Source organism: Bos taurus, chromosome 18, assembly GCF_002263795.3.
Source record: "Bos taurus isolate L1 Dominette 01449 registration number 42190680 breed Hereford chromosome 18, ARS-UCD2.0, whole genome shotgun sequence".
In the NCBI taxonomy this organism is placed as follows: Eukaryota; Metazoa; Chordata; class Mammalia; order Artiodactyla; family Bovidae; genus Bos; species Bos taurus.
In genome coordinates this window covers 64,744,964-64,767,609 of record NC_037345.1, presented here as the reverse complement: position 1 = coordinate 64,767,609, position 22,646 = coordinate 64,744,964, and the positions used below count along the sequence as shown (strand labels likewise).

Here is a 22,646-nt window from a genome sequence, read left to right as displayed (position 1 = left end):
CGATTTAGCAGCAGCCCCTTCACGGACGGAAGCAGGACTACATTACCCAGAAGGCTATGCTCTACGGGGGCTGGGAGGGACGCGAGGATAATATCACAGAAGGGGGCGTTGCCGGTCCGCCTTTTCTGGGGCAGGACTTCCTGCGTCGCCAGGGAGGCTGTCGGTTGTTGATGGGGAGGTTTTGTCTGTCTTTGGTGACTGTTTCCCGGGCTTTGGGGACGGAGCGGCGAGGACAGCAAGGCAGGCCCACGTACGCCTCTGTGCGACCTGGCGGAGGGTCAGCTAAGCCGTCTGGCCCCGCCGCTCGCCGGCGCGGTCGCGGGATCCTGCACTCCCCGCGGTGCCATGGCGGCGCTCTTGACCCCGGCGCCGGTGAGTGGACGACGCGCACCCGTTCGGACCTACCCACGTGGCCCGGGCGCACTGCGGTGCTGGACGGCGGTGTCCTGTGTCTCGTCGCCTTGTCCTCTGCAGGACACTGTCTCGGAGCCTCGGGAGAGGGTCGCTTGTGCTCCGTGTGGGAGCCCAGGGTAGGGCCTCCGTACGGTGGATCCTATTTCTGTCAGTCACTGGGACGCCGAGTAAAAGGGAGAGAGGTGCCTTCTAGAATTCCTCCCTCCAAGCCCACTCCAGTGGCGTGGAAGGACCCGCAGGGCGGAGCGCAGGCCGCACAGTCCCGAGACTTTTCTGCGTGATGAGGCCGCGCCCCTTCCCGAGTCTAGGACCTTGAGTAACTTTCGTTGCTGCCCTTGACTTTTTTTTTTTTTTTGGCTGAGTCGTGAGGCATGTGAGATCCTAGTTCCTCGAGCAGGGATCGAACTGGTGTCCCCTGAATAGGGGATTATTAACCACTGGCTCTCCAGGATAGTTCCTGTGCTTGGCTTTTACATTAAAGTTCCTCCACCTGGGATTAGGGAACTGGAAAAGGCACGTGGATGACATGTATTCCCAAGTGCCCAGCGTGGTCCAGGGAGCATCACTCTGGCTCTCTTTTCATGGAGGTGCCTCCTGAGCCCGTGTTGATGGCAGAGGCTCATCCCTGGGGGAATCTGATCCTTGGCTTCCCTGTCCTGTATCCTCTATAAAGATAAGGGCTTGGCTGGGGAAGAGGCAGCAGTAGCCTGCGGCAGTTTGGGGATTGCTGCTCTGCTAGGACAGAAAAGGTGTCAGGACCAGCTGGGAGCCCAAAAGGCCAAGGAATTTACCTTTAAGCTTCCCAGGTGGCTCTAGAACCTGCTTGCTAGTGCAGGAGATGTAAGGGATGTAGGTTCAATCCTCAGGTTGGGAAGATCCCTTAGAAGAGGGCATGGCAACCCACTCTAGTATTCTGGCCTAGAGAATCCCATGGACAGAAGAGCCTGGCAGGCTACAGTCCACAGGGTCTCACAGAGTCGCTCTAAGCCTGACACAGGACACACACACTTCAGAAGTGGCAGTTGGGTTTTGGTTGGTTTACAGCCAGAGTGAGTCCTTTCAAATGGTCAGGTATGATGGTGTACAGGAATGTGGGGTTCCTTTGGACATAAAAGCACACGAGGTCCTGGGTAACTGCATAGCCATTGCCCTGAGTGCCCTCTTCACAGTCCTGATCACTGTCAGGACTCGTCCTATTTGTTAATTTCCCATCCACTTGGTTCCCTTCTTTACTTTATTTCAGACTCACTCCCGTCGGCTGTCCTGAGAGAGGCTCTCCCTGGTGCCCAATCACAAGCAGGCGGTCACCTTCTCAACCTTCCGGCTCGGTTTCCTTGAGTTTGGAGCCCTTTGGTCCCTCTGACATTGTTGTTCATTTACTTAGTTGTTCATTTAACATCTTTTTCCAGCCCTAGAACTCGAGCGCCTGTAGTGCTCTCTGCCAAGACCTGGAATGGCCCAGGCGTATAAACGCTGCTCAGGAAATGGTGGAATGAACGAGCCTCCCACTCAGGTGCTCTCAGCACACCTACGATAAATACAGTCTCCTGCCCTGGCCCACACGGCTGTACTGGATCTGCCCTGTGGGCTCCTCCATGCTTCTCCCCCTTCCGTTCTTCCCTTGCTCACTGCACTCATTTCTGCCTGGTGTGCAGCTTTTGCCCTTGCGTTTCCCTTTGTCTGGGGCCCTGATCCCGGATCTCTCCCCTCTCCCTGTGCCTCGTGTCTCCTCTTAGGATAGTCCTTTCCTAGCCATTTTCCTTCTGGCTGAGGTACCCCTGGCTCCCACCTGCCCATCTTCTGATAACTCTCTGCTTTCTTTTGCTGGATGGATGTTCAGTTCCCAGTTCTGTTCCTTTTTTTTTTAACCATGCAACATGGCTTGTGGGATCTTAGTTCCGCAACCAACAATCGAACCCTGGGCTTTGGCAGTGAAAGCATGGAGTCCTAACCACTGGGCCACCAGAGCATTTCCCTACTTCTGTAACTTAAATCTGAGGTTATGGGTGACTTTCTAGGGCTCCCTGGACCTAGAGATCTGGCTGAGACAGGGAGGTGATGATAACCTTTCCCTCGAGGGCTGTGGGGGGATTAGTAAAGTCACAAAGGACGTGGAGCACTTCACTGTGCGGGTCCTCCCGCATCTGTTATTATCTCTTTAGTTCTCAGAATCACGGCACAGTGGGAATGAGCATAGTGTTGATGGTGACACTGATGCTTGGAGAAATGAAAAGATGTTGTGCCTACGGTCACACTGCCAGCGTCAGACTTCAGACTCTTCATTTGAACCCTGGATCTCTGGCCCAGAGCAAGGGATCTGCAGTCACTTGAATGTCAGCGTGTGAAGCCCTCCGCCTGGGCAGGCGCTCAGACAGGGTGAGGGCAGCTCCGGTGCTGTCGCTGCTGTGGCCATTGTTGGAGTTACGTCTCGAGCATTTTTCCCAGAGCACTTCCCTCTGCCCCCAGACCTCGTGGAACACCACTGTCTGTGTCCTCTCCCGTGGCCTCCTGCACCTGAGGCTTTCCTCTCAGCCACAACTGCTTTATGTCCCAAGGCTGCATCTGCTTCCCCCTGAACCCAGCACAGAACTTGGCCATCAGAGGCCTCATGATTCAGGCCTGGGTCTCTGCACCTTCACCAGCACCACGGTGACAGGCCTGATCCCACCCAAGTGCACATCACCAGTGCTGCTGTGTTTGACCCTCCAGGTGGTGGTGACCTTCAAGGATGTGGCCGTGACCTTTACCCGGGAGGAGTGGGGACAACTTGACCTGGGCCAGAGGACCCTGTTCCGGGAGGTGATGCTGGAGACCTGCGGGCTCCTGGTCTCCCTGGGTACGTGCTCAGCTCTTAGACCTGTAGGGACCCCAGGCTCCTCCTGGTTTCTGGCTGATCAGAAGGTCACAGGAGTCACCTTTCCTGCTCCCCACGGGCCCTGCAGTTTGCTGGCCCCTCCTCCTCCTGCCTGATCTGTGTATGTAGCAGGGATCAGAGGGATAGAAGCAGTGTCCCTCTGAACACCAGCCCTCATCCCAGTGCTCAGCACCCTCAGGCTCAGTCTGAGGTCCCTGTTCTTGACTCCTCTGCTGGGAAACTGATTGCCCCAACCTGGTGGGGTCACACGTCCCCACAGTTAGCAGGGCTGTTCTCTGAAGAGAAGGTGAGTCAGGCAGGCCCTCCGTAGCATTTGACATCACTGCCACCCGGGACTTGAGAACTATTGATGCCTCGATGTGACCCTGAGCAATTTTGTTTCTTTTGGTTTAAGGTTGGGCTTAGGCATCCTTGGGTGGTTCTGAAGCACAGGGTGACTTAGAGGAATCATCAAAGACGTTCCGGAAGGAGCTTCCCCTTCCCAGGGTTCTGTCCTGTGCCCCTGCGTGGGGCCGGCTTCCAGTGATGACGTTCAAGGGCACAGGTGTTGTGCAGACAGACAACCCCGCCCTCTACGGCAGTGGCAGCCCTGGAGTGGTGTGTGCGCCCTTGGTTCCAGGTCACAGATCAGCACTTTATTTACTTTGGGAGCAGCTACATTCGTGGTCTTCCTTTTCCTGTCACAGAGTCCCAGACAGGGTGGAGGTTTTCATTCTTCTCATCAAACACCTGTATCCTGTTTCTTGCTCCATCCACAGGGCATCCAATTCCCAAACCAGAGCTGATCCACCTGCTGGAGCATGGGCAGAAGCTGTGGACAGGAACCAGAGGCCTCCCGCATAGCACCAGCCCAGGTAGGAGCTGGTAGCTGCTGGCCAGTTTGGCTCATGGCAGCCTTCAGAACGTGCGGGGACCGGTGCCTCTGAGCTGCCACGTGAAGCCCTTCATGGGGTCTGGAGGTTTCTCTCACATTGAGGTTTAGTGTGCGTCAGCTGGCCAGCTCGGGACCACACCATTGTTTAGAGATCCAGACACCGCCTCCTCCTTATTTTTTTCTTCTTTAATTTTCTCTATTAAATTGAGTACAGTTGATTTCCAGTGTTGTGCTAGTTATGCTGTACAGCAAAGTGACTCAGTTACACACATCTGTATATTCTTTCTTTATATTCTTTTCCACTATGGTTTATCCCAGAACATCCGATATAGTTCGCGGTGTTACAGTAGGGCTTGTTGCTTATCCATCCTATATGTAATAGTTTGCATCTGCTGATCCCAAACTCCCAGTCTTCCCCCTCATCACTGCCCCACTTGGCCACAACAAGTCTGTTCTCCACGTCTGTGAATCTGTTTCTGTTTCATAGACAAGTTCTTTTGTGTCGTATAGTTAGATTTCACATATAAGTGATACCATACGGCATTTGTTTTTCTCTGTCTGACTTATTTCACTAAAGCATAGTATCAACACGGTTCCATCTGTGTTCCTGCAAATGGCATAATTTCATCCTTTTTACGGCTGAGTAATATTCCGCTGTATTTAAGCAGCACATCTTCATCCATTCAGCAGCCGATGGACATTTAGGTTGCTTCCGTGTCTTGGCTGTTGTGAATACTGCTGCTGTGAACACGGGGGTGTGTGTCTGACAGCCTGCGGCGAGCGATGTCACATTCACGACCTCCAAAGATTTAGCTTCAGGACCAGGGACCAGGCTTGATCACTCAAAAGCTTTTGTGTAGCAGAGTTTTATTAAAATGAAAAACTGATGGAGAAAGCTTCTGGCGTAGAGATATCAGAAGCGGGACAGTGAGTGCCCCTCTTGCCAGCCTTAGCAAGAGAGCTATATACTTTTTAATTGGTTATTACAGTGAATCAAAAGAATGTCTCATCTCATTCAAAATTGGTGGAGAAGTCAAAAGCTTTTCAGACAAGCAAAAGTTAGAATTCAGTGCCACCAAACCAGCTTTACAACAAATACTAAAGGGACTTATATAGTAAGAAATACAAGAGAAGAAAAAGATCTGCAAAAGAATGTCTCAAGGTTGTAAAGATCTTACTAGACCCGCTCCCACAATTTGCATTTTAAGATGACAGGATTCAGATCAGATCAGATCAGTCGCTCGGTTGTGTCCAACTCTTTGCGACCCCATGAATCGCAGCACGCCAGGCCTCCCTGTCCATCACCAAATCCCAGAGTTCACGGAGACTCACGTCCATTGAGTCAGTGATGCCATCCAGCCATCTCATCCTCTGTCGTCCCCTTCTCCTGCCCCCAATCCCTCCCAGCATCAGAGTCTTTTCCAATGAGTCAACTCTTCACATGAGGTGGCCAAACTACTGGAGTTTCAGCTTCAGCATAATTCCTTCCAAAGAAATCCCAGGGCTGATCTCCTTCAGAATGGACTGGTTGGATCTCCTTGCAGTCCAAGGGACTCTCAAGAGTCTTCTCCAACACCACACTTCAAAAGCATCAATTCTTTGGTGCTCAGCTTTCTTCACAGTCCAACTCTCACATCCATACATGACCACAGGAAAAACCATAGCCTTGACTAGACGAACCTTTGTTGGCAAAGTAATGTCTCTGCTTTTGAATATGCTATCTAGGTTGGTCATAACTTTCCTTCCAAGGACTAAGTGTCTTTTAATTTCATGGCTGCAGTCACCATCTGTAGTGATTTTGGAGCCCCAAAAAATAAAGTCTGACACTGTTTCCACTGTTTCCCCATCTATTTCCCATGAAGTGATGGGACCGGATACCATGATCTTCCTTTTCTGAACGTTGAGCTGTAAGCCAACTTTTTTACTCCCCACTTTCCCATTCATCAAGAGTCTTTTTAGTTCCTCTTCACTTTCTGCCATAAGAGTGGTGTCATCTGCATATCTGAGGTTATTGATATTTCTCCCAGCAATCTTGATTCCAGCTTGTGTTTCTTCCAGTCCACCATTTCTCATGATGTCCTCTGCATATAAGTTAAATAAGCAGGGTGACAATATACAGCCTTGACGTACTCCTTTTCCTATTTGGAACCAGTCTGTTGTTCCATGTCCAGTTCTAACTGTTGCTTCCTGAGCTGCATACAAATTTCTCAAGAGGCAGATCAGGTGGTCTGGTATTCCCATCTCTTTCAGAATTTTCCACAGTTTATTGTGATCCACACAGTCAAAGGCTTTGGCATAGTCAATAAAGCAGAAATAGATGTTTTTCTGGAACTCTCTTGCTTTTTCCATGATCCAGCGAATGTTGGCAATTTGGTCTCTGGTTCCTCTGCCTTTTCTAAAACCAGCTTGAACATCAGGAAGTTCACGGTTCACATATTGCTGAAGTCTGACTCAGAGAATTTTGAGCATTACTTTACTAGCGTGTGAGATGAGTGCATTATGCGGTAGTTTGAGCATTCTTTGGCATTGCCTTTCTTTGGGATTGGAATGAAAACGGACCTTTTGCAGTCCTGTGGCCACTGCTGAGTTTTCTAAATTTGCTGGCATATTGAGTACAGCACTTTCACAGCATCATCTTTCAGGATTTGAAGTAGCTCAACTGGAATTCCACCACCTCCACTAGCTTTGTTCGTAGTGATGCTCTCTAAGGCCCACTTGACTTCCCATTCCAGGATGTCTGGCTCTAGGTCAGTGATCACACCATCGTGTTTATCTGGGTCGTGAAGATCGTTTTTGTACAGTTCTTCTGTGTATTCTTGTCATCTCTTCTTAATATCTTCTGCTTCTGTTAGGATTAGACTAACAATAGACTAACAATAGAACTAATGACAGGATTAGAACTAACAATAGAAAGATCTTTAGTTCAGTTCAGTCACTCAGTCATCTCTGACTCTTTTCGACCCCATGAATCGCAGCACGCCAGGCCTCCCTGTCCATCACCAACTCCCGGAGTTCACTCACACTCATTTCCATCGAGTCAGTAATGTCATCCAGCCGTCTCATCCTCTGTTGTCCCCTTCTCCTCCTGCCCCCAATCCCTCCCAGCATCAGGGTCTTTTCCAATGAGTCAGCTCTTCACATGAGGTGGCCACAGTATTGGAGTTTCAGCTTTAGCATCATTTCTTCCAAAGAACACCCAGGGCTGATCTCCTTTAGAATGGACTGGTTGGATCTCCTTGCAGTCCAGGGGACTCTCAAGAGTCTTCTCCAACACCACAGTTCAAAAGCATCAATTCTTCGGTGCTCAGCTTTCTTCACAGCCCAACTCTCACATCCATACATGACCACTGGAAAAACCATAGCCTTGACTAGACGGACCTTTGTTGGCAAAGTAATGTCTCTGGTTTTGAATATGCTATCTAGGTTGGTCATAACTTTCCTTCCAAGGAGTAAGCATCTTTTAATTTCATGGCTGCAGTCAGCATCTGCAGTGATTTTGGAGCCCCAAAAAATAAAGTCTGACACTGTTTCCACTGTTTCCCCATCTATTTCCCATGAAGTGTTGGGACCAGATGCCAAGATCTTCACTTTCTGAATGTTGAGCTTTAAGCCAACTTTTTCACTCTCCTTTTTCCCTTTCATCAAGAGGCTTTTTAGTTCCTCTTCACTTTGTGCCATAATCCATAATATACATTTTAAGAGAACAGGATTAGTCAGAAGGTTTTCAAGAAGGAGAAACTCTCCTCAAGCAGAATACATTGTTGTTACACAATCCTTAGTACAGAGTTGAAGCTGAGTTGTTTAGTCGTGTTAAAGAAAAACGTTTTCTATGACTAAGACTAAGGAATGTGGAAAAGAAAAGCTTGTCCTTTTCTCCTCCTTGAGGACTCCACACCCCTGTCTCCTCCTCAGGTACCCCAGAGTTCTTATCAGCCTACCTAAAAATTGACTCTCTCATGTCTTTTCAAACTAGAGTTTTGTCTGGATATGTGCCCAGGAGGGGGATTTCACCTTCACTTTTTTTTTTTCAGCTTTACTTTTTAATGTACATATAAACTGAAGTATCCTTTACTGCACCTAAAATTTAGAATATTTCCAAGACTGTGGCAGGTTCTGGGTCCCCATCCTTGTCAGTAGCTGCTCCTATGGCGGTCCCCACTGTTGACACTGTCATTGTGGATAGATTTTCTTTTTTTTTTCTTTGGTGCATGGGCTGGGAATGTGGATAGATTTTCTTTGTTTCTTTCTGAGGATGGGAGTGGGTGCCTTGAACAGCAGTTTCGTTTCTCGAGGCTGGGTGTCACCAAGGTTGGTTTCTTCTGAGGCTTCTTTCTTTGGCATGTAGAACAAGATGGCTTGTCCTGGATGGTGGAGTTGCTGTTATCCTAACTGCCCCCTAAAGCAATGAGGATACTGACATTAGACTGCTTCACAGAATCAGAGCCAAAAGAGATATGTGTCCACTGAGATCTATTCTACTGATCTGGCTTCATATGATTGTGAGAGCTAAGAGATTTTGAAATCTGCAGGGCAGGCCAGAAAGCTGGGAGAGTAGATGCTTGCAGCCTTAAGTCTGGAGGCAGAATTCCTTCCCTCCTAGGGCATCTCAGTCTTTTCTCTCTCTCTCTTTTTAAAAGAATTTATGTGTTTTTAATTGGAGGATAATTGCTTTACAATGTTGTGTTGGCTTCCGCCATACATTAACATGTATCAGCCATTGGCACACATACCTCTCCTCCCTCTTGGCCTTCCCTCCTACCTCCCGCCCCTGTCTTTGCTCTTCAGTTCAGTTCAGTTCAGTTGCTCAGTCGTGTCCGACTCTTTGCGACCTCATGAATCGCCGCACGCCAGGCCTCCCTGTCCATCACCAACTGCCGGAGTTCACTCAGACTCACGTCCATCGAGTCAGTGATGCCATCCCGCCATCTCATCCTCTGTTGTCCCCTTCTCCTCCTGCCCCCAATCCCTCCCAGCATCAGAGTCTTTTCCAATGAGTCAACTCTTCGCATGAGGTGGCCAAAGTACTGGAGTTTCAGCTTCAGCATCATTCCCTCCAAAGAAATCCCAGGGCTGATCTCCTTCAGAATGGACTGGTTGGATCTCCTTGCAGTCCAAGGGACTCTCAAGAGTCTTCTCCAACACCATAGTTCAAAAGCATCAATTCTTCGGCACTCAGCCTTCTTCACAGTCCAACTCTCACATCCATACATGACCACTGGAAAACCATAGCCTTGACTAGACAGACCTTTGTTGGCAAAGTAATGTCTCTGCTTTTGAATATGCTATCTAGGTTGGTCATAACTTTCCTTCCAAGGAGTAAGCATCTTTTAATTTCATCGCTGCAATCACCATCTGCAGTGATTTTGGAGCCCCAAAAAATAAAGTCTGACACTGTTTCCACTGTTTCCCCATCTATTTCCCATGAAGTGATGGGACCGGATGCCATGATCTTCATTTTCTGAATGTTGAGCTTGAAGCCAACTCTTTCACTCTCTACTTTCACTTTCATCAAGAGGCTTTTGAGTTCCTCTTCACTTTCTGCCATAAGGGTGGTGTCATCTGCATATCTGAGGTTATTGATATTTCTTCTGGCAATCTTGATTCCAGCTTGTGTGTCTTCCAGTCCAGCGTTTCTCATGATGTACTCTGCATAGAAGTTAAATAAGCAGGGTGACAATATACAGCCTTGACATACTCCTTTTCCTATTTGGAACCAGTCTGTTGTTCCATGTCCAGTTCTAACTGTTGCTCCCTGACCTGCATACAGATTTCTGAAGAGGCAGGTCAGGGGGTCTGGTATTCCCATCTCTTTCAGAATTTTCCACAGTTGATTGTGATCCACACAGTCAAAGGCTTTGGCATAGTCAATAAAGCAGAAATAGATGTTTTTGTGGAACTCTCTTGCTTTTTCTGTGATCCAGCGGATGTTGGCAATTTGGTCTCTGGTTCCTCTGCCTTTTCTAAAACCAGCTTGAACATCAGGAAGTTCATGGTTCACGTATTGCTGAAGCCTGGCTTGGAGAATTTTGAGCATTACTCTACTAGCATGTGAGAGGAGTGCAATTGTAGTTTGAGCATTCTTTGGCATTGCCTGTCTTTCGGATTGGAAGGCTATGAATTAATGGACTTGGCCCAACATATGAAGGGGAACCTGCTTTTCTCACAGTCTGAGAATTTCACTGTCAGTAGTACCTACAAAGTACCTTCACAGCAGCATGCCAAATGGTATTTGGACAAAGAGCTCGGCACAACCATCAGGCCAACTTGATGTACAAAGTTAACCACCGAAAACACTCATACGGCGCCAAGAGCTGTGCCAAGAGCTTTGCAGGCATTTTCTCATTTAACCCTCACGACAGCTGGAGAAACAGTCTTCTCGTCTCTCAGGTGAGAAAATTGTAACTTAGAGAAGAGAGAAGGGACTTCCCTGGCGGGCCAGTGGCGAGAGCTGTGTGCTTCCACTGCAGGCGGCAAGGGTTTGATCCCTGGTCAGGGAACTAGCATCCCACGAACCACACCTGGACCCGAGGCTTCTGGCTCCAGAGCCCTCCCTGCTGACACCACATCACTGCCCCTGGCAGTGGGAAATTGTGTTTCCTACCGTTTGGCCTGGTGTGTCCCTCTGCCCCTTCTGGGATTTTCACTGTCCCTTCCTGTAACCGCCCCTGTAGTGTTGCCTTCATCAGGCTTCTCTTGCTGTTTTCTTTTTCTAACTCTTTTTTTCCTTTTGGCGACATGACAAAGGCTTGTGGGATCTCCAGAGATTGAACCCAGTGCTCAGCAGTGAGGACATGGAGCCGTAATCACTGGACCACCAGGGAATTCTTTCTCTCTTTTTTAGGCACTGTTTTCAGTGTTCTGTGTATCAACCACTTGTTTTAGTTCTTGTTAACTCGGTAAATCGTGTCTGACTCTTTGTGACCCCATGGACTGTAGCCCGCTGGGCTCCTCTGTCCGTGGGATTCTCCAGGCGAGAATACTGGAGTGGGTTTCCATTTCCTTCTCCAGGGGATCTTCCTGACCCAGGGATCGAACCCATTTCTCTTGCATTAGCAGATGGATTCTTTACCACTGAGCCACCAGGGAAGCATCAGCTACTTAGACAACACTTATTACCTCCCAGGTCATCTTCTCGGCACCTGTTTTTAAAAATCGGAGTAGAGTTGATTTACACCGGTCGTGGTAGTTTCAGATGTACAGCAAAGTGATTGAGTTATACACACATATATGTGCTTTTTCAGATTCTCTTCCTATATTGGGTATTGAAAGATATTGAGTATAATCCCTGTGTTATACAGGAGGTCCTTTGTTGTTTATCTATTTCATATATAGTAGTGCGTATCAAGTAATCCCAGACTCCTATATATCCTTCCCTCCTCACCCTTTCCCCTTTGGTAACCATAGTTTGTTTTCTGTCTGTGGGTCTGTTTCTGTTTTGTAAATAAGTTGAATTTGTATCTTTTGGGTTTTTTTTAGGTTCCACATATAAGTGATATGATATTTATCTTTCTGTGTCTGACTTACTTCACTTAGTATGATCATCTCTAGGTTCATCCATGTTGCTGTAAATGCTTTCATTCTTTTTTTATGGCTGAGTAACATTCCATTTTCTTATAATTCTTAAGCAGTTTCTAGGGGTGAGTCTACTCACACTTACTCTTCTATTTCAACCCAGTACCCATCCTTCTTTCTGGCAACTCCAGTGTCTGCATTAGGACCCAGCTTACAGGCTTCCCAGGTGGCACAGTGGTAAACACTCTGCCTGCCAGTATAGGAGACACAGGAGATGTAGGTTTGACCCCTGAGTCAGGAAGACCCCCTGGAGAAGGAAATGGCAACTCACTTCAGTATTCTTGCCTGGGAAATCCCATGGACAGAGGAGCTTGGTGGGCTACAGTCCATGGGGGTCATAAAGAGTCAGCCATGACCAAGCACGCACGCCCGCACGCACGCGCGCACACACACACACACACACACACACCACGTCTCAGGGAAGATGGGCTATTTCTTCCCAGCGTCGCAAGGTGGCATATTTCTGCACTCTCACAGAACCAAGGCGTCAATCCTCGGGGCACATGCTCTCCAGACAGTGTTATTGAAACTGTCCTCCCTCCCTTGCTCCAGGTCCTCTGTCTCGCAGCCCAGCTTGCCCTTGGCCCACCCCTTTTGTGCTGTCAGGTACAAGGATTGTAAAAGGTGATTGGAAATCTAGGTTATGTTGGCGTAAAGCTACAGCGGGTGTCAGGGGTGCTGCTCTCATCCTCGTTTGTCCACTGAAGTGTTGCTTTAGTTCCTTCCCTGTTGCAGCACTAAAATCCGCCTTCATGTATCGGCTTCTTTCCAGGTGACAGACCAAAATGTCAGCCCAGAGACTCAAGCAGTTCTCAGCCAGTTTTATCTGAGGAAGCCTTGCTCCAGGGAAGCCTGACTCTGGGATCTTCCTGGGACTCCAGGTTGGGGCGAGCCGGGGCTCCACAAGGGCTCTTGGAAACGCGGAGAGTTCCAGAGACGCCAGAGATGGATGCTGGCAAGGAGGCGCATCCGGGGAAGGTGAGCCTTGAGGATGACGGTTTAGGGGCAGGTGATGGTCTGCACTTAGGGGCGTTCCAGAAGAGCGTCTCTCGGGGGGATGTTCTCCATGAACGTGACCCACAGCGACCTGGAAAAGGCCCCCCCAGCCATCACCTCTACAAGTGCAAGCAGTGCGGGAAGGCTTTCAACAGGAAATGGTACCTCGTGCGCCACCAGCGGATTCACACGGGCATGAAGCCCTATGAGTGCAATGCGTGTGGGAAAGCCTTCAGCCAGAGCTCCACGCTGATCCGCCACTACCTCATCCACACCGGGGAGAAGCCATTCCAGTGCGGCGAGTGCGGCAAGGCCTTCAAGCGCAGGTCCTACCTCCGGCAGCACCAGCCGGCGCACACCGGGGAGAAGCCCTACACGTGCAGCCAGTGCCGCAAGGCCTTCACCCACCGCTCCACCTTCATCCGCCACCATCGGACCCACTCCGGCGAAAAACCCTTCGAGTGCAAGGACTGTGAGAAGGCGTTCAGCAGCCGAGCGCACCTCATCCAGCACTACGTCATCCACACTGGGCAGAAGCCCTACGAGTGCGCGGAGTGCGCCAAGGCCTTCCGCTGCAGCTCGGAGCTGCAGCAGCACCAGCGCGTCCACACCGGCGAGAAGCCCTACACCTGCGCCCAGTGCGGCAAGGCCTTCCACCGGAGCACCTACCTCCTGCAGCACTCGGTCATCCATACGCCGGAGACGCCCTTCAAGTGCGCCCAGTGCGGCAAGGCCTTCAAGCGCAGGTCACACCTCCTGCAGCACCGGAGGGTCCACACTTGAGAAGGCGGCCTTCACCCGCCGCTCGCCCGTGGTCTCTAAGGACGAGGTCCAGGCTGGAGGGAAAAGTTCTTCCCAGCAGAGAACGCTGGAGAAGGCTTTTTTGGACCCCTCTTCAAACCCACAGGCGGTCACATGGGAGAGACGCCTGTGAACGCAGTAAATATCCGGAGCCTTCAGCCCCCGTCATGGGAGGATTCAGGCTGTAGAGAAACTCAGTGAGAAGCCTGGGCACCCGTGGGCCCCCCTCTGTCACCTTCAGAGCACACACCAGGAAGAGACAGCCTGCAGCTAACCTGAGCCAAAGAGAAGGGTCTCCTTCCACCTGAGGTGGTGTAGTGAAGAGGAACCACGCGATCATTGCCTTGAGAAAACCTTCTGTGTCAGGTCATCCACCACTCGTGACGCTAGAGCCACGTCAGAACCTCACAGAGCTCGGGCTTTTCCTGTGACGAAGCCTAGAGGGGACAAACTCGGGGGCGTTTTCAGGTACAGCAACCTCCAGCCCCAGGGCTCCCTTGGGTTTGCACTTAAGAGGCAATCTCAGCATTATGTTGAAAAGGAAAACAACAAGGCACCTCCCATGTGGGCCAGGGGTTGCGATTCTGTGCTCTCACTGCTCAGGGCCTGGATTCAATCCCTGGTCAGGGAACTAACATTCTGCAAGCCCCACAGTGTGGCCAAAAAGAAAAATAGCAAGGAGGTGGAGGGGATGAAAAGGAAGACTATAAACATGAAAAGTGGAAGTGTTCGTCACTTAGTCATGTCAGACTCTTTGTGACCTCATGGGCTTCTCTGTCCATAGAATTCTCCAGACAAGAATACTAGAGTAGGTGGCCATTCCCTTCTCCAAGGGACCTTCCTGACCCAGGGATTGAACCCAGATCTCCTGCATTGCAGGCAGATTCTTTCCCATCTGAGCCACCAGGGAATCACAAACAACGAAAGTGCCTTTGCAAGTTCTTTCAGACTTTCCTGCCAAGGCTGCTGCTGTTTTTGGTTAGTTCTGTTTTTGAGGGGCAGTACTTGGGAGAGAAAAAGGTTGCAGCCCTTTATTTTTATATGTTCACTGCTGTCCCCAGCCATTAGGCACTTAATTATTTGTGAGAAATACGAAGGCTTGAGTCATGAGCTACTTGAACTAGTAAGAAATTGGAATACTAAAAATATCATTCAGTTCAGTTCAGTCGCTCAGTCGTGTCCGACTCTTTGCGACCTCATGAATCGCAGCACGCCAGGCCTCCCTGTCCATCACCAATTCCTGGAGTTCACTCAGACTCACATCCATTGAGTCGGTGATGCCATCCAGCCATCTCATCCTCTGTCGTCCCCTTCTCCTCCTGCCCCCAATCCCTCCCAGCATCAGTCTTTTCCAAGGAGTCAACTCGTTGCATGAGGTGGCCAAAGTACTGGAGTTTCAGCTTTAGCATCATTCCTTCCGAAGAACACCCAGGACCGATCTTCAGAATGGACTGGTTGGATCTCCTTGCAGTCCAAGGGACTCTCAAGAGTCTTCTCCAACACCACAGTTCAAAAGCATCAATTCTTCAATGCTCAGCTTTCTTCACAGCCCAACTCTCACATCCATACATGACTACTGGAAAAACCATAGCCTTGAGTAGATGGACCTTTGTTGGCAAAGTAATGTCTCTGGTTTTGAATATGCTATCTAGGTTGGTCATAACTTTTCTTCCAAGGAGTAAGTGTCTTTTAATTTCATGGCTGCAATCACCATCCGCAGTGATTTTGGAGCCCCAAAAAATAAAGTCTGACACTGTTTCCACTGTTTCCCCATCTATTTGCCATGAAGTGATGGAATCAGATGCCATGATCTTCATTTTCTGAATGTTGAGCTTTAAGCCAACTTTTTCACTCTCTTTCACTTTCATCAAGAGTCTTTTTAGTTCCTCTTCACTTTCTGCCATAAGGGTGGTGTCATCTGCATATCTGAGGTTATTGATATTTCTCCCGGCAATCTTGATTCCAGCTTGTGCTTCTTCCAGTCCAGCGTTTCTCATGATGTACTCTGCATAGAAGTGAAATAAGCAGGGTGACAATATACAGCCTTGACGTACTCCTTTTCCTATTTGGAACCAGTCTGTTGTTCCATGTCCAGTCCTAACTGTTGCTTCCTGACCTGCATATAGGTTTCTCAAGAGGCAGGTCAGGTGGTCTGGTATTCCCATCTCTTTCAGAATTTTCCACAGTTTATTGTGATCCACACAGTCAAAGGCTTTGGCATAGTCAATAAAGCAGAGGTAGATGTTTTTCTGGAACTCTCTTGCTTTTTCTGTGATCCAGCGGATGTTGGCAATTTGGTCTCTGGTTCCTCTGCCTTTTCTAAAACCAGCTTGAATAACTGGAAGTTCACGGTTCACATGTTGCTGAAGCCTGGCTTGGAGAATTTTGAGCATTACTTTACTAGCATGTGAGATGAGTGCATTATGCGGTAGTTTGAGCATTCTTTGGCATTGCCTTTCTTTGGGATTGGAATGAAAACGGACCTTTTCCAGTCCTGTGGCCACTGCTGAGTTTTCTAAATTTGCTGGCATATTGAATGCAGCACTTTCACAGCATCATCTTTCAGGATTTGAAGTAGCTCAACTGGAATTCCATCACCTCCACTAGCTTTTTTCGTAGTGATGCTTTCTAAGGCCCACTTGACTTCCCATTCCAGGATGTCTGGCTCTAGGTCAGTGATCACATCATCGTGATTATCTTGGTTGTGACGATCTTGTTTGTACAGTTCTTCTGTGTATTCTTGCCACCTCTTCTTAATATCTTCTGCTTCTGTTAGGTGCATACCATTTCTGTCCTTTATCGAGCCCATCTTTGCATGAAATGTTCCCTTGGTATCTCTAATTTTCTTGAAGAGATCTCTAGTCTTTCCCATTCTGTTGTTTTCCTCTATTTCTTTGCATTGATCGCTGAGGAAGGCTTTCTTTTCTCTTCTTGCTATTCTTTGGAACTCTGCATTCAGATGCTTATATCTTTCCTTTTCTCCTTTGCTTTTCGCTTCTCTTCTTTTCACAGCTGTTTGTAAGGCCTCCCCAGACAGCCATTTTGCTTTTTTGCATTTCTTTTCCATGGGGATGGTCCTAATCCCTGTCTCCTGTACAATGTCACAAACCTTAGTCCATAGTTCATCAGGCACTCTATCTATCAGATCTAGTCCCTTAAATCTATTTCTCATTTCCACTGTATAATCATAAGGGATTTGATTTAGGTCATACCTAAATGGTCTAGTGGTTTTCCCTACTTTCTTCAATTTAAGTCTGAATTTGGCAATAAGGAATTCATGATCTGAGCCACAGTCAGCTCCTGGTCTTGTTTTTGCTGACTGTATAGAGCTTCTCCATCTTTGGCTGCAAAGAATATAATCAATCTGATTTCGGTGTTGACCATCTGGTCATGTCAGTGTTTATAATGTATATTTAAGGAGAAAATGGTCCGCATAAGGATCACCACATTAAATCTGCACCCAAAAGGCTTTTGAATTTTTTTTTCTAATAAATATACTTGTTTGTCTGGTTCTAAATGCCCAATACTCTCACTCTTCTTATGTTTTTAAGTTTAAAAATAAGTACATTTATTAACATGCACACATTTTGCAAAAATAGCAACAGCTAGTGTATTTAGGGAAATTCACTCCAAAATTCATCAAACCTCAGTGAAAAGAAGTTGCATGCAAATCAGTTACTCAAGGCTGTTAGTAGACTGCATTTTCAGTCTTCACCAGGGTCTTTTTAAAGATATTTAGCAATGTGGAAAATAAATTGATCCACATCACTTAGGGGCTTTATTTTTATTGGAATATAGTTGATTTTCAATGTTGTGTTTCAGATGTACAGAAAAGTGATTTAATTATTCATATACATACATTCATTCTTTTTCAGATTATTTTTCCTTGCAGGTTATTACAAAATATTGAGTATAGCTCCTTGTAGTATACAGTAGGTTGTTCTTGGCTATCTATTTTATATATAGTAGTTTGTGTATCTTAATCCTAATCACACAATTTATCTTCCCTCCCCCAACTCTCACTCTTTAAAAAAAAAAAAAAATTGTATTTATTTATTTATTTTTAATTGGCGGATGATTGCTTTACAATATTGTGTCTGTTTCTACCATACATCGGCATGAACTAGCCGTAGGTATACATGTGTCCCCTCCCTCTTGAACCTCTCTCCCGCTTCCTACTGCGTCGCTCTTTCTTGATTCCATTCTCAGGTGGGTTTTTTTTAATCATTCTTTTTTCACTTAGATGCCTAAATCACTGTTCTGGGCACTTGAAAGGCATCATTGAACCAAAAAAGTTGGAAAAAAAAAATCTTGCCCTGCAGAGGTAACATAAACAGCATGATAAACTGTAAAAAACTGGATGGTCATAAGTATTACTGAAGGAAAAAACTGGAGCAGGGTAAGTTGAACCATACACACCAAGCTATGAGGGGATAAGGACAGGTCATAAGTGTATCAAACAAAGTTGGGACATCTTCAGGAAGGTGGCTGTTATACAAAGACTTGGAAGAGAAGGCACAGGCTCTGTGGGTATCAGGAGAAATTTTCTCCACATAGAGGGAATGTCCAGTTCAAGGGTTTTATGGCTGGAATATATCCTGGAATGTTTGAGGCATATCAGGGAGGTCATGCAGCTGAATCAGTGATGAAGAGGGAATAACAGGAGATTATTTCAGAGAGGTTTGGGGTTCTGTTTGCAGGCAAACACTGCATAACACTATGAGGGTCTTGGCTTTGACTCTAAATGAAGTGGGGAGACATTGCAGGATTCGAAACAGAAATGGCTTCATCTGCAATGTCTTTGAAGGGCCACACTGCCTGATGTATTGAATGTGGTTTGTCGGTGTGTTTGTTTTCTTTATTGTCTCTTGACAGCAAGGTGATCGTCCTGTACAGGTGTGACCTTCTGAGGTGAGTACTAGTGTTTTCCTCTTTCTGCTGTTTCAGGCTCTCTAATCCTGGGGAGAGGACCAGACATTTCCAAGTCCCCTCTCTGCAGCTTTCTACGGAAAGAGTGAAAGAGTTAGTCTCTCAGTCATGTCTGACTCTCTGCGACCCCATGGACTGTAGTCCACCAGGCTCCTCTGTCCATGGGATTCTCCAGGCAAGAACACTGGAGTGGGTAGCCATTCCCTTCTCCAGGGGAATCTTCCTGATCCAGGGATCAAATCCGGGTCTCCTGCACTGCAGGCAGATTCTATACCATCTGAGCCATTCAGTAAAATAAAACACATCTGAGTTAAGATGACTGTAAAGGGGAAGGAGTCTCCTTGTCCAGTCTTGTTTGTGTGAAGTTTTTTTGTTGTTGTTTGTTTGTTTTTTAATAGAAGTGCCAGGGATGTTAGGTGAGTCCAGATGTAAACATGTAGGTATGTTTATGTGGGTTTCACAGTTGGAACCATGAACTCACTTCTTTGCTCTGGCATTGGATGTGAGTGCTTAAAATTTGTCCTGAAGGGTTTTTTTAATCAGTACTAACTTAAAAATTGAGCCATACAAGGACTACCTTGGCAGTCCAGTGGTTAAGGTTCCACACTTCTACTGCAGGAGGCACAGACAATTTCCAATATCAGTAGACTTCACATTAGGACTAAGATGGATGGTAACATTCTAGCACATATTTCAAGGTGAGAGAAGACAGTTTATGTCTTCCTTTCTAATGCAAATATATATATATATACATATATATTTTTTTCTCATATAGAATTAAGTAGTTCCCATGGAGTACTGCTGAAAGACAGAGAAGATACCAATTATATTTCTTTAGTCCCTGATCTTAAGAGAAATATAACATCATGTATATGGTATATGTTATAGAATTTTTTTATAGATTAGATGTTTAAGGAAATCCAGTCTATATTTTGCTTTTAAAAAATGGGTGAATTAGCATCAAGTTATACTTTATGCATCTTTTGAATTGATTATATGATTTTTTTTTAAATTTTTCATATAGCTTCAAACTTAGAAAAGTTGCAAGAATAGCAAAAGACATTCTTGCATAAATTTTACCCAGGTTCAACAAGTATCTGTTTGGCACCTTTTTCTTGATCATTGTCTCCACATACACACTATTGTGTATTTCTGAGCAATTTGCGTTTAATTTGGAAGTATTTTGCCTCTGTACAAGTGAATACTTCACTGTATGTTATACCTAAGAGCACATTTTATGTTAGAGTAGTATCATAATCAGGAAGTTCAATATTGGTAAAATACTAATTAAAAAAAAAAATTGGGGCCATGTTAAATGGCTTGTAGGATCCTAGTTACCCAACCAGGGCTCAGACCTGTGCCCCCTGCAGTGGAGTCACACAGTCCTAACCACTGGACCACCAGGGACTTCCAATACTATTATCTAATCCATAGTCCATATTCAAATGTTATCATTCATCCCAATATTGTCCCTTAGCATTTTTCCTGGTCTGTGACCAAATTCAAAATTGCATGTTACATTTAGTTATCATTACCCTCTGCATTCCTTTAATGAAACAGTTTATCAGTGTTTCACTGAGTTCCTTAGACTTGATTATCTGGACAAATATAGGTCATTTATTTTGTAAAATTTCCTTTTATTTTTCTGATGTTCCCTAATGATTGTATTTCATCTCTGTATTATTTAACAGAGAAACCACAGGAGTGATATGTTATATTTCACAGTACTTCTTATCAGGAGGCATGTGATGTCCATGCCTCTCAATGTTTATATTCATTTTAGGCACTTATTTAAGTTTGTGTTCTTGACTTTAGAATTACTATTTTCCTTTCCAATAAATATTCAGAAGGTATTTTGAAACTTTGTAAATACACTGATCCATACAATATTTCATCCCTTAGTTTTAGCCACCGCTGATGACTTTCAGATTCCATCAGTTTTCTTATTTATTTATTTGACGGCACTGGGTCCTAGTTGTGACATGCAGCATATGGAATCGAGTTCCTTGACCAGGGGTTGAACCCAGGCACCCTGCACTGGGAGCACAGAGTATTAGCCACTGGATCACCAGAGAAGTCTTCCTTCAATTTTCCATAGTCGTTGGCATTCTACTTTGAAATTCAGCTTCCCAAGTGAGTTGCCCGTTAATCTGTATTACTATCAGTGGATTTTTAAATATTTAAGTCATTATTAAGCAGGTTAAAGTCTAGCACTGTCATTTGGTTTGAAACTTAAAATTTCCCAGAGTTAAGTCCATGGGGTTTCCTTCATGCTGGCTGGTTTGTCTCATTTTCATGTCAATATCATATTTTGTGCACTTAGCTGTGGTACAAAAGATATTAACAGTTTTATCCTGCAAGTTGCCTTTCTCCACAAGGAATCTATTTATATAGATTTATATGGTCTGATGGTGATTGCAGCCATGAAATTAAAAGACGCTTACTCCTTGAAAGGAAAGTTATGACCAACCTAGATAGCATATTCAAAAGCAGAGATATTACTTTGCAATAAACGTCCGTCTAGTCAAGGCTATGGTTTTTCCAGTGGTCATGTATAGGTGTGAGAGTTGGACTGTGAAGAAAGCTGAGCGCTGAAGAATTGATGCTTTTGAACTGTGGTGTTGGAGAAGACTCTTGAGAGTCCCTTGGCCTGCAAGGAGATCCAACCAGTCCATCCTAAAGGAGATCAGTCCTGGGTGTCCTTTGGAAGGACTGATGCTAAAGCAGAAACTCCAGTACTTTGGCCACCTGATGTGAAGAGTTGACTCATTAGAAAAGACCCTGATGCTGGGAGGGATTGGGGGCAGGAGGAGAAGGGGACAACAGAGGATGAGTGGCTGGATGGCATCACTAACTCAATGCACATGAGTTTGGGTGAACTCCGGGAGTTGGTGATGGACAGGGAGGCTTGGAGTGCTGCAATTCATGGGGTGGCAAAGAGTCGGACACGACTGAGTGACTGAACTGAACTGATATGGTCTGAATTTTCAAACTTAAGTTTTACATTCCATTCTTGAAACTCTTCCTTCTTTTTTGATGCTTTTGACAGGTATAGCAAGGCTACTTAGAAATACCTGACGTGTTTTCTGATTGGTACACGGGTTTATGCGGTGCATATATCAATGGAAGTTTGCACAAAGGAACAAAGGTTTAAAGTAACAGTAGTGAGAGTGAACGTCGGCTTTCCTTGGTTTGGGGAAATGATGAAAAGTGAAAGTGAAAGTTGCTCAGTCGTGTCTGACTCTTTGTGACCCCATGGACTATACAGTCCCTGAAATTCTCCAGGCCAGAATACTGGAATGGGTAGCTATTCCCTTCTCCAGGGGATCTTCCCGACCCAGGAATCGAACTGGGGTCTCCTGCATTGCAGGCAGATTCTTTACCACCTGAGCTATGTAGTACTAAATGCTTTTTGCAAAATAATTTTAATAGATAACCTAACGAAGGTTTATGATATTTATTAATTTCTGTAATGTTACCGACATTAGATAATATCAGACTTACTTAGGTCTCATCAATCTGATTGGTTGCCTTTTCCTTTTCCTAATGAAAAATAAAATACTTTTTTTTTAATGTTCATGTGTTTTGTAATTCTGATCTCAAGTGGCATACGAGAATTTTGTCTTTGAAGATTTTCAGTCTTTTCCTCGTTAATTTGTAGTACTTGTTGAATTTACTTATTTATATATTAAAAAATTTATAGATAGCTCAGTATCTTAAGTGTTTTCTTGTTTCAGTTTTTATGTGGTTTTTTTTCAAGCCTGCTATTTTCATATAGTTTGTGTATATACTGTGAAAACATTTATATTTGCTTTGAAAACTGTAAGGCATGACAACTCAGTAATGTTCGGAAATGTGAAATAAAGTGGACTCATTTATGTCAAAGGGCTTTTAACCTGGATTTAGGGTGTTTTTTTTTTTTTTTTTAATTCTACCAGTTTATTGCTACCAACCCAATCTCCTTCCACCCTCATGCATGCGTTCTCAGTCATGTAACCCCATGAACTGCAGTCCGCCAGGCTCCTCTGTACTGGAGTGGGTTGCCATTTCCTTCTCCATAGGAGGCTTTTAAGTGTGGGTCTCCTGTACCTCCCCATCTTGTGAAACCATGAACTTTTGATCTGGACCAACCTGCAAATATTCCAAGGACTCTGCAAGAACGTCTGCAACTTATCCCACAGGTTA

General features: G+C 46.0%; 1 protein-coding gene across 11 annotated transcripts; it reads left to right on the top strand.

Annotated features, from left to right (window-relative positions):
* Positions 1-246: 246 nt before the first annotated feature.
* On the top strand, positions 247-22,356 carry ZNF550 (zinc finger protein 550). 11 transcript variants are annotated; one of them, XR_009491238.1, is made up of 5 exons: positions 379-3,250; positions 4,048-4,143; positions 12,508-17,931; positions 18,408-18,443; positions 20,364-22,356. XR_009491238.1 is itself a non-coding variant. In XM_059877273.1 (4 exons), exons 1-4 carry the CDS (start codon positions 346-348, stop codon positions 13,512-13,514), a joined length of 1,257 nt encoding a protein of 418 aa, XP_059733256.1. In that variant the 5' UTR covers positions 247-345; the 3' UTR covers positions 13,515-22,356. The 11 variants fall into 11 exon arrangements, 5 of the variants coding, with proteins under 5 accessions (XP_059733256.1, XP_059733253.1, XP_059733254.1 ...); XM_059877273.1 differs by adding an exon at positions 247-372 and having other exon boundaries at positions 3,124-3,250; positions 12,508-22,356; XM_059877270.1 differs by adding an exon at positions 283-372 and having other exon boundaries at positions 1,824-3,250; positions 12,508-22,356.
* Positions 22,357-22,646: the final 290 nt, after the last annotated feature.

What these genes read in the sequence shown, in the direction of transcription:
- ZNF550 (XM_059877270.1), top strand. Translation starts at nt 2,746, where the DNA reads ATGTCAGCGTGTGAAGCCCTCCGCCTGGGCAGGCGCTCAGACAGGGTG. An exon ending in CGGGCTCCTGGTCTCCCTGG is followed by an intron (nt 3,251 to 4,047) that starts GTACGTGCTCAG and finishes CTCCATCCACAG; the next exon opens with GGCATCCAATTCCCAAACCA. An exon ending in CCCGCATAGCACCAGCCCAG is followed by an intron (nt 4,144 to 12,507) that starts GTAGGAGCTGGT and finishes GCTTCTTTCCAG; the next exon opens with GTGACAGACCAAAATGTCAG.